The 14,023-nt window shown below is 41.8% G+C and overlaps 1 protein-coding gene across 3 annotated transcripts in view; it reads left to right on the plus strand.

Moving 5' to 3' along the window:
- Positions 1-14,023, plus strand: part of iqce (IQ motif containing E) — a 46,079-nt gene that overhangs the window by 22,171 nt on the left and 9,885 nt on the right. For all 3 annotated transcript variants that reach the window (XM_089005462.1, XM_089005461.1, XM_089005463.1), the window contains exons 5-21: positions 42-182; positions 1,342-1,428; positions 1,505-1,554; positions 1,699-1,812; positions 1,900-1,950; positions 4,563-4,633; positions 4,729-4,801; positions 4,884-4,924; positions 7,043-7,194; positions 8,430-8,485; positions 9,411-9,673; positions 9,759-9,824; positions 9,906-10,013; positions 10,079-10,165; positions 10,274-10,454; positions 10,577-10,689; positions 10,778-10,872. In XM_089005462.1, the coding sequence (XP_088861588.1) occupies positions 42-182; positions 1,342-1,428; positions 1,505-1,554; positions 1,699-1,812; positions 1,900-1,950; positions 4,563-4,633; positions 4,729-4,801; positions 4,884-4,924; positions 7,043-7,194; positions 8,430-8,485; positions 9,411-9,673; positions 9,759-9,824; positions 9,906-10,013; positions 10,079-10,165; positions 10,274-10,454; positions 10,577-10,689; positions 10,778-10,872 (1,749 nt within the window). The remainder of the gene's footprint in view (positions 1-41; positions 183-1,341; positions 1,429-1,504; positions 1,555-1,698; positions 1,813-1,899; positions 1,951-4,562; positions 4,634-4,728; positions 4,802-4,883; positions 4,925-7,042; positions 7,195-8,429; positions 8,486-9,410; positions 9,674-9,758; positions 9,825-9,905; positions 10,014-10,078; positions 10,166-10,273; positions 10,455-10,576; positions 10,690-10,777; positions 10,873-14,023) is intronic.

The following is a 14,023-nucleotide window of genomic DNA, read 5'->3' on the forward strand; positions in this document are numbered from 1 at the left end:
CAACAGACACTTTTGTCAATGTCCTGTTTTTTTTCATGCAGGGTCCCCGTACCTCTCCAGCATGAACATGAGCTCCAGGAAGGCGGCCATGTCGGCCTGGAAGCTGCCGCGGACGTCGCTGTGTGACACGCCCGGCGGGGAAACATACTCAGCTCGCTTCACATCCCTCAGCAACCACCACGGTGCGTGTTTCAAAACAACGAGCGCACCCATCCCCCCTTTTGGGAAGCGGAAGCAAAGCAACTTGTTTTGCGCATTTACGCCACTGCAAGAATCAAGACAAGAGCACGGAAAATCCGACTGGACCCTCGGCACCCTTCACACCACCTTTTCCAGCGACTCCCCTCAGGCAGGCGCTATCAATTCCAGCAGTCATTTAAACAGCTTCTGGATCAGTGGTTCTTAATCTTGTTGGAGGCACCCCACCAGTTTCATATGCTCATTCACCAAACCCTTCTTCCAATGACTGTGCCTACTAACTGCAGACTACACTGAGGGGTGGACCTCTGTGGTGGAGGATCCACCGAACCCCTGAGACTGACTCAGCGAACCCTTAGGGTTCGATCGAACCCAGGTTAAGAACCACTGTTCTCGATGCACCTTATACAGTGATACCTCGGCTTCCGAACGCTTTAGCTAACAAACTTTTTGCCTTACGAATGTTAAATTTGCGAGAATATAATCTTTGCATCCAAACTATTTTTCGGGAAACACGGAGCGCCACAATGACCCGCACAAGTCATCTGTACACTTGATGCAAAAAGTTATCAACCCAGCTAAACAGATCACCATTGATGAAGAACTAGATACAATTATGACAGAGAAAGCACCTGCAAAGGATAATTCCTCAAGATGATGAAAGAAGCCTATGTTCCTCATCAAATGTTTAGTGCTGAGGAAACCGGACACTCCATTCCATCAAGCCATTAACGACCATCACAAAGGTAAATAAAATGACTTTATTGTACTGTACATTTTATTTCTTTAATCATAATACTATAGCACATTTATTATACATAAAGTAAGGTATATTTTGTGTAGTTTTAAGGCTTAGAAAATTAGAAAGTAGAAAAATGTTTTATGGGGACCAGGGAACGCATTATTCTCATTTTAATGGTTTCCTATTGGAAATTAATTTTTGGGATACACACTTTTCGCCATACACACTGTGTCTGGGAACCAATTAAGTTCGTAAGCCAAGGTCCCACTGTATTTGGAAACTTTGGATGGATCGGGAGCGCCTGCCGAAGGGGTGTCGCTGGAAGAGGTGGTGGGCAGGGTGCTGAGGGTCCACTAGGATTTTACGTGCCTTCTGTTTCAAGTTTTTATTTTTTTTTAAAGATCAACGATCTGAGTGGGACATGACAGCAGAGTTTCCCAGACACACTTTGCCCCCCAGGAAACATCATCAATCAGTGCCAAACAACAGTAAGTGTGTGGGGGTGCGGGGAGTTCACCTCCCATCTGTCCATCCGTCATTGTTGTCCCCCCGCCTTTTTTGCAGTTGCCGGAGACAAGGAGGAAATGCAGAATGAGATCACGCTGCTAAAGAAGGTAACCCCCCCACTCTGCCATTTTGAACGAGCTTGATTTGCATAAAGCAAATTTGGCGTTTCGGCATCATGAGGATTCTTATAAATTATTTCATTTTTTGGGCGTGCGTCTCGTGACATTTTGTTCCCATCGATGGTTGCGCAGAGTCTCCACGAGCAAAAGTCAGACAATCAGAAGATGAAAGTCAAGCTTCGGCGTCTGGAGGAGGACAACGGCAAAAGGGAGAAGCAGCTGGAGGAGCTCCTGGATCCCACTAATGTGATTGCATTGTGGGGGGAACATTTTGTTTTTCGAATTGCAAAGCGACTGCCAAGGTTGCGTAACCATTAATACGTCTCCCCACAGAGGTCAGAGTACATTCGCAGCCTTGTGGACAAGAAGCACGAGGGCAGTGTCGTAAGTGGCAAGCAATTTATTCCTTTATGTATTCATTTATTTATTCATTTATTTATCTATATATTCATTTGTTTATTAGTTTGTTTGTCTATTCATTTCTTTCTTCATCTATTTATGTTAGTTTATTTTATCTAATAATCTATATATTTATTTATCTGTTTATTGATTTATTTTATGTATTTATTCATTTATATATTCATTTGGTTTTGTTTATTTTGTCTATTCATTTATATTTATATATTATACCGGGACTATCGATATATCAATATCGGATATATCGATATCGGATATATCGATAGTCCCGGTTATATCGATACTATTTCTATGCACGCACGGAGAAAATTACATGCAAACAGGGTCGGATATATCGATAGTCCCGGTTATATCGATATTTTTTCGGACTCCCTTGAATATCGATATAACGAGACTTTACTGTATATATATATATATATATATATATATATATATATATATATATATATATCTATATATATATATATATATATATATATATATATATATATATATATATATATTTGAAATGACGCAACAAAAGAAGGCGGACGGGGGCGATCCGTCCAGCCTATCAAGCTAGGCAAAATAAAATTGCATGCGGGGGTGAAAAAACTCGCTATCCCGGAAAGCAACAAACTTGCGCGATCGCGGCTAACAATCACCTCGGGCGAAGCATACTCTTGTGCTGGAAAGTCCAAGACACTGGCGAAGCGCAAGGCGTCGTAATCATGTCACTGGTGAGGTGACAGCAACTCGTTGAAATGTCCCAGTATCGGTGATCAGGGGATTGACAGCAGCGGAGGTCGGGAGCGGCGACCCCGCGCCTGCTGTCAGCTCGCACATGATGAGTACGGTGTCATTACTCACGTGAAAGCGTTGAGTAAATAACTCCTTTGTGTAGCAATGTTGGACTTAGCATATTGGTACCGGGCTCTTTATTTGTAGAATGGTAGTAGAAAGTTACTCTCAGGGCAGTGACACACAGCATGGGAAATGTGTCAAGCTGAGATTCACATGAAAGCTGCGGTGCGCAGCCGTGATGCCACAAACGCACACCTTGTTCGTGTTTCTCAATGATCTCCTTCTTCTCCTCGACTGTAATTTTTTGTTTTGTGTCTTCTTTTGCTGAACACGAGCCTGTGGTGCGGTCTTTTTCGGTCCCATAAAAGCAAAAGTATAGTTGAAGACGATTGACATGTGCACTCATAGAAAGGGGGTGTGGAAAGGTAGGCCGGCTGGGGCGCTGTTCGGTCGTGTGCTTTGGTGTTCTTCCGCCGAAGATTACTCCGCCAGCCGTGGTGGGGGGTGTGTATCGCGAAAAGTAGTGCGCGATCCAAGTTTTAATTTTCATAAATTTAACATTCGTAAACCGAAAAGTTCGTAAGGCAAGGTGTTCGTAAGCCGAGGCCCCACTGTATTTATTTATATATACAGTAAAGTCTCGTTATATCGCTATTCAAGGGAGTCCGAAAAAATATCGATATAACCGGGACTATCGATATATCCGACCCTGTTTGCATGTAACGTGCGTGCATCGAAATAGTATCGATATAACCGGGACTATCGATATATCCGATATCGATATAACGAGACTTTACTGTATATGTTTATGTATTTATTAATCTATTTATTCCTTTATATATTCATTTATTAGTTTGTTTGTCTATTCATTCATTTCATAATTTATTCATGTTAGTTTGTTTATTTTATCTCATCATTTATATATGTGTTTATTTATTTGATCTATTTATTCATTTATATATTCATTTGTTTATTTGTTTCGTTGTCTATTTATTTATTTATCTATGTTAGTTTGTTTATTTTATAATTTTATCTCATCATTTATATTTATTTATCTATCTGTTTATTGTTTATTTTATCTATTTATTCATGTATATATTCGTTTGTTTGTCTATTCATTTATTTATTTATCTTTATGTTAGTTTGTTTATTTTATCTCATCATTTATGTACAGTAAAGTCTCGTTATATCGATATCGGATATATCGATAGTCCCGGTTATATCGACACTATTTCTACGCACGCACGGAGAAATTTACATGCAAACAGGGTCGGATATATCGATAGTCCCGGTTATATCGATATTTTTTCGGACTCCCTTGAATATCGATATAACGAGACTTTACTGTATTTATTTATATATCTGTTTTTATTTTATGTATTTATTCATTTCTATATGCATTTGTTTATTTGTCAGTTTGTCTATTCATTTATTTCTTCGTCTATTTGTTAGTTTGTTTATTGTGTCTAATCATTTATGTATTTATATGTTTATTTATTTTTGTATTTAGTTTTGATCTAGTCATTTATGTGTTGATGTTTGTCTATTCATGTATTTATTCATCTATTTATGTTTATTTTATCTAGTTTTTTATGTATGTATATCTATTAATCTCTCTGTTTATTTATTTGTTTATTCATCCATTCATTTATTCATTCAGACTAATAAAGGCAAATCCAAATCCATCCATTGACCGATGAATTGATTAAATCAATTCATAATCAATTCATCGATGAATCACTTTATTGATTGGATTATCTGTCAATCCTCAACTGCAATTGTGCCCATCCGGGCAGGTGGTGAACGGACTGAAGCAGCGAATCCTCAAGCTGGAACAGCAGTGCAGAGAGAAGGAGAATGCGATCGGGTACACCATCTGCCCCACTCGCCATTTATGCCCTCCCCTCCAACGTGCCGGAACCAATGAAACCTTGTCGTTTGATCTCCCTGTGTTCCCACCAGTAACCTTCAGAGCGAGTTGAGGGCCACCAACCTGCAGGAGATGAAGATGACCGTAAAGAACTATTTTGAGGAGGTGAATTTAAATGGCCTCGGCCACACACAAAGGGGACAAAAGTCTCTGGAAACCGCTTGGAAACGCCTCTTCATCCTTTCAGATCCAGAGACTCAAGTTGCTTCTGGAGGCTTCCGAGAAAAGGTTTGCTGGCCCTCTTTCAAGCGCGCTTTGCTTGCCCTTGCCTGTTGTAACAAGCCGGCAAGAAGCGGCCAGAGCCCCCCAACCCCAGAGCGCAGGAATTCTCCAAAACGCAACGCCAAACAACTCCGCCAAAATAAATACATCAATAAACAGATAGATAGATGATAGCGAGCTAGCTACACAGATAGAGAGCTAGCTTGCTCGATAGATTGATACTGTAGCTCAAGGGTCAGGAACCTTTGACTAAGAGAGCCATAAAAGTAAAATAGAAATGTTTTTCAGTGAGAGCCACAACACGCGAGCGCACGGCCACTTTTCAACAAAATGTCAGAATGTATTATTTAAAATAACTTTGATAGTACTCACTGTTAACATGAATGGTTTTCTGTTCCTCATGATTGTTAAAAATCCAGCCAAACGATCGCAATGAAAGTCAACTTGCCGGCTCCATACGCGAAGTTACTGCTAGCTAGCCTGCACACGGCTCATTAGCTTCCACACTTGCTATGCAACATACTTCTCACAGAAGTATATTGATGCTAACGTTAACATGGGGCTTGTTAAAATGTCACTGACATTCAACTGTTTCATCGATGGTATTGTTTCATTGCAAATTAGAATCAGAACCTTTTCTCCCCACAAAGGCGAATCCTGGGTGCATTCAAGCTGAAGTGTACCTTGTTTTTACTCGTCGGGCTCATTTAAAGGGGCATTCACCTGTTTCAACTGACGGTCAGTATCATTCAATCAAAATTGCGCTTCCCGCCAACCTAGGTCAGTGTCATTCAATCAAAATTGCGCTTTCCGCCATCTGCAGCCCCAACAGAAAATGAACAGAAAAAAAGCGAGAATATGTATTTAGATGTATCGGCGAGCCATATGCTATCATCAAAAGAGTCATATATGGCTCGCGAGCCATAGGTTCCTGACCCCTGTTGTAGCTATTAATGTAGCTATGTTGTAGCTATCTATAGAAATAGATACTGTAGGTACCTAGCTAGATACTGTAGCCAGATAGGTATTCTACCTAGAAGAAATAGATACTGTAGCTACAGTATCTAGCTAGATAGATAGCGAGCTAGCTACACAGATTGATGGCTAGCTAGCTAGATCGAAATTGGCATGCGCACACACAAAGTTGTAAGATAAATAGACAGATAACGAGCTGGCTAGAGAGATAGATAAATAAAAACCATGAATAAATACATAAACAAATAAATATGTGAATAAATACCCCCCAAAAATCTATAAATAATGAGATAAACATAAATAAAAGCCAAATAAATACATCTAAATAGATAAATAAAAACAAAAACCAATACATACATACACAAATAAATAAATACATGAATATAAATAGATAAATGGATAAATAAAAACCATGAATACAGACATAAATTTCATCACTTTGCTGCTGTGAAATGTAAATTTCTCCACTGTGAGACTAATAAAGGCCAATCCAATCCAATCCAAAATAAATAACAAATAAATACACAAAAAAGTCAATAAATAAATAGATAAACAGAAATAAAAAACACAAGTAAATGATAAATTAAAACCATGAATACATACATAAATAACTAACACAAATCAATACGTAAATAAATACACCAAAAAAAGCATTAAATAAATAAAAAAAAAAAGTAAAAAATTAATTAAAAAAATACCTGCACCTACAATACACTGTCTGTAAGTAAGGAATCTGCTTAACATTAACATTCATTAAATAAATAGATAAACAGATAAATAAAAACCGTAAGTACTTACACACCTAAATAAAAGCCAAATAAATATATTTAAATAAATAGATAAATAAAAACAAAGATCATAAACACATACATAAATAAACAAATAAATAAATATATATAAATGGATAAATAAAAACCTATAGAAACCATGAATACATACATAAATAAATAAAACAAATAAATACGGAAATAAATACACCAAAGCATGTGAAACGTGAACGTGAAAGCATGTGAAACGTGAACGCCCTCGCGGTGAAAATGTAACCGAGGTCCATTTACTGGAGAAAATGATCATGAATGCAAGAATTCAATGGATACGTGTCCTCTAACACCGCTGTCCGCCCCGCCCCCTCCCTCCATGCCCTCGCAGTGGCATTTCAGAGGGTAAAGTTTTCCGCAGGCAGCAGAAGGCGCTGAGCTCCACCGTGCTGCGTCTGTCCGAGGACCTCAAACAGCTGCATCTGGACAACGCCGCCCTCAGGGATGAGCTGGACACCGACAGCCCCGCTGCCGGCATCAGAGGTTGACGCGCACTCCACGCTCCCCTTACGACCTGTCACCACGCAAAATGGCCGCCGAGTTCCGTTCTGCAATGAGCAGTGCTGCTTTTTCCATTCATTAGATGACTACAAAAAAAATGCCAACTCTGTATGACATAGGTGTCCATGTCAAGGGGCCAAATCTGCGCCGCCATATCATTTTCTTCGGCCCGCCAAAGCAAATCAAATTTGTTAAATTCCATGATGAATCAGAATCATCTTTATTGGCCAATTATGGAGAACACAGAAGGAATTTGTCTCTGGTAGAACACGCTGCACTAGTATCATCCTAAAAATGACATGACAAACAAGTATTGAGGACACTCATGAAGGCTAATCTTATCAATAATAATAATAATAATACATTACATTTTAAGCACCTCAAATCAAATTCTATTAACTCAAATAGATAGAAAGCTAGTTGGCTAGATAGCTAATAGATAGCGAATAGCTAGCTATATAGCTAATACTTGACTTCATAACCCCCCACCACTATTATTTCTTGTCTCCATGTCATTTTTGCAAGAAGAAAAAATTGCAAGAAAGATTCAGTTAAAACCACAGAAAAACTTCTCATATGACTGTAAAGTGACCTTGAGAATTTTGAAAGGCGCTTATAAATGAAATCTATTACAGTAAAGTCTCGTTATATCGATATTCAAGGGAGTCCGAAAAAATATCGATATAACCGGGACTATCGATATATCCGACCCTGTTTGCATGTAATTTTCTCCGTGCGTGCATAGAAATAGTATCGATATAACCGGGACTATCGCTATATCCGATATCGATATAACGAGACTTTACTGTATTACTATTATTATCATTTGGGTTACTGTTTTGAGAGTTGATGGCGACGGGTGAAGAAGCTGTCGAAATGTCTGCTGAATTTGGTGCGCATGGATCGGTAGCACCTGCCTGAGGCTGGAAAAGGTGGTGGGCGGGTGCGGAGCGTCCAGTCGGATTTTCCGCGCCCATGTCTTGATTCTTGCAAGTCCTCGAGAGTGGCTTGGGTGGACTTGATAAATTTGTGAAATTCCATGCTCATCTATCGAAACTGACCCGTGGTGCCAGATCTGGTCCGCAAGATTTGTGTATCGATGTCGAATTTCCTGTGAAATCTTGAAAGAACTAATTTTGTGGGTCTTCATGAACATTCATGTGTATCTTATTATTATTATTATTAATATTATTATTGTTGTGTATCTTATCTGGTAGGTTACAAAGAGTGGAGCAAATATCGACTGTTGAGGAGGCTCCTTGAACTGGAAAAGGTCAGTTCAAACTCCTTTTGGGACAAAAGCAAGTGCGACTCAGGAGTCTCTGCGGAGATTTCTCGCTATTGTTGGGGGACCTTGTACGTGTGTCAAACCAAAATCCAATATGGAAGTCGCCTCCAAAAATCCATTTAAAAAAATTGACTCATTCACTGCCAGGCATGTGCAAAAATGTGTCCACTCCAGTGCTCGGGTTTTTGTCATGGTCACTCGAATTCCCAGGTCCCACAGAGTACTGACTTTTATGACCACATAAACATTCAATGTAGCATTAGAAACCTTGGACACTCTTCTTTCATCCCCCCAAAAAAATGTTAATTCCTAAGTGATATGGGTCTGGAGTTATCTGAGCTTGAAATGGGGGTGGTTGTCCAAAATACAATGCTAGACATACCTATTGAATTTATATAGTGCTTTAACAACAACTGAAGCTGGAACAAAGCGCTAGACTCACTTCTTTCATCAGGAAAAAAGAGTACATTCCTAAATGATATGGGTCCGGAGTTGTCTGAGCTTGAGACGGGGGTGGCTGTCCAAAATACAATGCAAGACATACATATTGGAGTTATGTAGCGCTTTAACAACAGCTGAAGCTAGAACAAAGCGCTAACATGGGGGGAAAAAGGTGTAAATGCTGCTCCCTTGTGGAAAAGGAAAAAAACATTGCCAGAGGCCATGGCCAGCGCTTCGTCACCCAAGCATGAAAAAAGCAAAACCTGAACACATTTGGGAATGGCGCTCTACGCCATATTTTCAATTACTGATTTCTGAATGAGTTAATTGGCGATTCCAATTGACTTTCATTTTTTGATTGTTGAACTTATCGAAGACCACTCAACAGCGCTTTACTTTTAATCGGTCGCCGACGCCCAAAGTGAACTTTTGCGATTGACATCGCCATGGCAACCGTGTGTCCAATCAGAGATTGGAAGAGAGAAACGCCCTGAAAGCGAGGAATCGACCGGAGCCGCCGACATCACCGCTGCCCGCCGTCGCAGTGGTTCACCGGGAGGTTCAGACCGTCCGTGCAAAGCTCCTGGACGTAGCGGTCCAGATGCCTCCCGCGGACACGGCAGACGCCTACACAGAGACGGTGGAGGAGGACGATGTGGCACGCTTGCGAGGGCGCATGGAGCGGCTAGAGGCGGAGAGGACACGACTGCGCGAGGCGCTGATCGGTCAAGAGTGAGCCACGCCACCGTTTTGCTGCCGTTTCGCCGCCGTTTTGCCACTCTTTGGCCTTGATAGCGGCGAGTCTTTCTCTTCGCAGGGAGGATGCCGAACGGACGAGGACGCGGCAGGAGGAAGCGCGGGAAAACGCTCGGCGGCAGCACTGGTATGTTGAGCGCCCCACGGCCATTTTGTCTTGATTCAAAAGCCGTGGCGTCACTGTCTCCAAACCGCCCGTCGGCCGCAGCGACCAAATGGGTGAGCTGAAGGTGGAAAAGGAAGAGCTGGAAAGGCGACTGGAACGCTGGCTAGCCGAACGTAGCGACGAGCGGGAATCGGAGCGACGGCGCCACGGGTACGTCCCACCGACGCCCGCTCTCCCGTGACGCCGCCTCGTCCCGCCTTGTGACATGTGCACAGGGAGGAAGTGCGCCAGCTGACCGGCCAAAGCCAAGAAGAGGCGGAGCGATGGCGGCGCCGCCTGGAGGACGAGCGGCGGGAGCACCGGTACGTTCGGACGCTCTTTTGCGGGAGTTTCCGATGAGCTCGCTCGCCATTTTTACCAAATGAAAGCAGCCGAAAAAAACTGTCATGGTTCCCGTTGGCCTTCACCAGGCAGGAGCTGAGCCGGCTGAAGGCCCTGCTCCGGACTCTGGAGGAGAACGTAAATGAAGACCAGGACGCACAACAGCCGGATGAGGCGGACCACGACTACCCTGAAGAAGAGGAAGAAAGACGCCAACAGCCAACGGAAGCCGCAGAGACCTTGGCAAACGACAACAGGGCCCAAAGCCAGGTAGGGAACGCCGTCTTAACTGCCGCTTCCCGTCTAGTCGTCTTCAATTGCGTTTTTCGTCCCAACCGCGCTTTGGAAAATACTTTGGAATTGTTCTCATGACTTGAAAATGTTGTCTTCAGGCCGGCGATTCCGTCTGTTCGCTGAGCAGAAGCGTCTTGGACGAGGTCTCCTTGGTGAGCCTGCAGGCGGCGTTCAGGGGCCACCTGGCCCGCATGCATCACCTTGCGTGGAGGTGAAACGCCGCCCCGACCCGGCCACCCCCCGTGCGCTTCCGTCACGGTCGACAGACAACTCAATGTCTTGTGCCTGTGTGCAAACAGTTTGACAAGGGAAGCCGCGGCAGAGTCGGAAGACCCCACCGCCGCCGCGAAAAGCAGCTTGCGCTCCACGCACGGTTCACCGACTCCCTCGAAAGGTTAGAGCGGCCCGGGCAAATGCAAGCAGACCTTTTTTGTGCAATTCCTCTGCTCGCTCACAACGTACAGGTAACATCCGAGTTACGACCGGGTTCTGTTCTGACAAAATGGTCATAAGTCAAACGGTCGCAAGTCGGAATCCATTCAAAATGGCCGACGTGACGTTTACACGGCAGGATCGTATACCATGTCAATCTGTTGTTTTTTCTTGTAACTTGCATCTTTATTATTTTTACAACATATAAACAGTGTCTGAAACTGATGACAAATAGTTAGCGGACACCAGGGCAGACAACTCTGAAAAGTTGCCTGCTCGGCCATAAAGTTGCCTGCCCCATTTTTCATAACTTGAAACACAATAAGATGTCAAATCGCAAAAAAACCATTGTTGCAAAGTATTAAGTATTTTTTGTTAAGGATGTACCTACCACAAATGCTCCCTTGCTTAATTTATGGTAAATATCCCTTGCTGATGATTTTGCTCCAATTGTCCTTTGTCCAGATACTGTTTGTCATGTTGCACGATGCAATGTTTGCGTTGCGTTGTCTGCTACAAGCCACGTGAACTCCACATGCTTTTAATGTGCGTTCAATTTCTAAGTGCCTTTCAAAACTCTCAAGGAAACTTTACAGTTACGGGATAATGTACGTTTACGTTTTGTAGCGTCATAAATTTTGTTAGCTTCTTTTGACTCTATCTTCTGGGGCTGAGGTTCTGTCCATCTACTTTGGAAAATGATACGCAAATGCATGACCTTATATATATATATATATATATATATATATATAACACTCAGGAAAGACCGGAAGCACGAAACAGGCTTCTGATTGGCTGCCGTGCCGAGGATGCAAATTTCCAAATGAACCGAAATTCAAAAATTTCGAAATCGCAATTATTTATTCCTATTTCGAAATCTTTGTTCAAACGTTTGCTTTATTGAATTAAGCAAACGTTTAATTTGAAAAAAAATATTTCTTTTTTTTTTTTCTTGAAGAAGTTATCGGCCACCCGGGCGTAGACGTTTTGTAAGCCTGACGTAAAAGTTGCACGCGCTGGGCATCCGGGCAGATGTTATTTCAGACACTGATATAAAACCATTTGAAATTGAACATTTGAATACAGAATTCCTCATGGCTAATTTGTATAACAACATCGTTTTGTCTTCTTCTTTTCCTTTCGGCTTTTCCCTACAAGGGGTCGCCACAGCAAATCAGTGTCCTCCATCTTTAGAGGTTTGATCCGCATGTTTGTTTTGGCCAAGCTTTTACGTCGGATGTAACTGTGCAAATTATTCAACAAGGACAACAACCAATGAACCCATTAACAAAAATACAAACAAAACAATAACAGTAATTGTCCGGTTCAAACTTCGTTTGTCTTTCCTGGTTCGCGCATTGTCTGGAGTTCACTTGATAAAAATATCAGCAAGTACAATAGATGGTGAACAAAAAACTACTTTATTCTAATGAGACAGAGAAAGCACTTCTCGTCTCGGTGGGACGAAGACATGAGCACAGAGAACAAAGAGAAAGAGCAAAAAGAGCAAAAGAGACCGAGCTCCCGCTCTGACAAGTTTTTAAACATACAGAGTGGCGATCTGTTGTCCAATCAGTTGCGAACAAGTCGACCTTTCCCGTCCAATCGGTTACGAACAACTCAGTGTTGGGCGGGTCTCAGATTGAAGTTGGAGCCGCTGCCTTTTCCTTCCAACGGCTATTGAACTAATAAGACTGATAGTTTTATTTAACTAAATTAGACTGAAATTAAACGTGCACAATTCATAATATATACTAAGCTAAACATGAAAAAACATATGTTTACTTAATCTAAACATGAAATAACGTAATATGTTTACTAATGTGCATAAACACTCTATCATTCCCTCCTGTTGTACATTTAAACATCAGTTCATACATTTCCATAAGATTTCATGCATGCACGTCATACTAATTGCACAGGGAACCATTCTAATCTCATCTATCCAACGTCTAATATTATTTAACTTACCATGGAGAAGGCGAAAAACCTCTATCACAATTTTGCTGCTGTGATATATAACCTCTCCATTTTTGAGGGTTTTTAATGAGGAAAACTCCTTCTCGGCTCTCCGTTTTCTTTTTTGCTTTTGTTCTTTGGAGCAACCACTCTCTGGCCATGGTGTACTATCCCTAGCTACAACACTGGGTCCCCTTCACGCATTTGTTGATACAAAACCTTTGCGTAATTCACCTGGGAATTAGTTATCATATTCATTAGCATTGTTCTTAAGCATGGAATAATACAACCAATGACTAAGAAAATAAGTACAATCCCAATTGCGAATGGGATAAACATTCTGAGCAAAGTCTTATACCAAGAGCCCCCAAAGAGCCCGTCAAAGATCCACGGTTGATCAGGCCGGTGATCTTTGGCCATGGCATCTCTGAGATCCCTGACAACAGACAGAGCATCAGTCATGTTTATGGAATTCGCTTCTTCGGGTATGTACGTACAACAAGTATCACCCACCATAGCACAGACGCCCCCTTGTGGCGCTGTCAAAAGGTCCAAAACCATTCTATTTTGCAGCACCATTTGTCTAATTGCTGCAATTTCAGTGTTTTGCATTTCATCTACTTCCAAACTGGCGTTTACAAACACTTGAAACCTGTAGTCAATTGTTTCAATTCGTAGCATGTTTTTATCTACTCCAATTTGTGGAAAAAGAGCTAACATTACCTTACTTCCCGTGCTATGGTGTTTGAATTGTTCTGGAACATCAGTTCCCCAGATCGAATCGTGGGGCTTAAACGACACTCTTCTTTTCACATGATGGTGTGCTGGACGACTGGTAACGATGAAAGTATTGTCAGTCACAGTAACAGGTGCGCACATACCGTAGGCTTTCGGAGGAATAAAAGAATATACTTTCCAACCACATAACCACCAAAGATGTGAAGATACAGGTAAAATGGTGACATTGGTGTTTAACGGTAGCACGTATAAACATCTATTCTCATCTATAAAACCTAAATTTTGACCTGTACCGTACATTGCAACGCATACTGGTAATCGCAATCCGCTCTCGGTCATAACCTGATTTTCAGTTTCCAAAATGGTATCCAAACTTGGAACAATCTCTCCTCTCGAAGCATTGCGAAGAACTGGAA

This window comes from Hippocampus bargibanti, linkage group LG10, assembly GCF_051943395.1.
Source record: "Hippocampus bargibanti isolate YZ-2025 linkage group LG10, ASM5194339v1, whole genome shotgun sequence".
NCBI classification, from domain to species: domain Eukaryota; kingdom Metazoa; phylum Chordata; class Actinopteri; order Syngnathiformes; family Syngnathidae; genus Hippocampus; species Hippocampus bargibanti.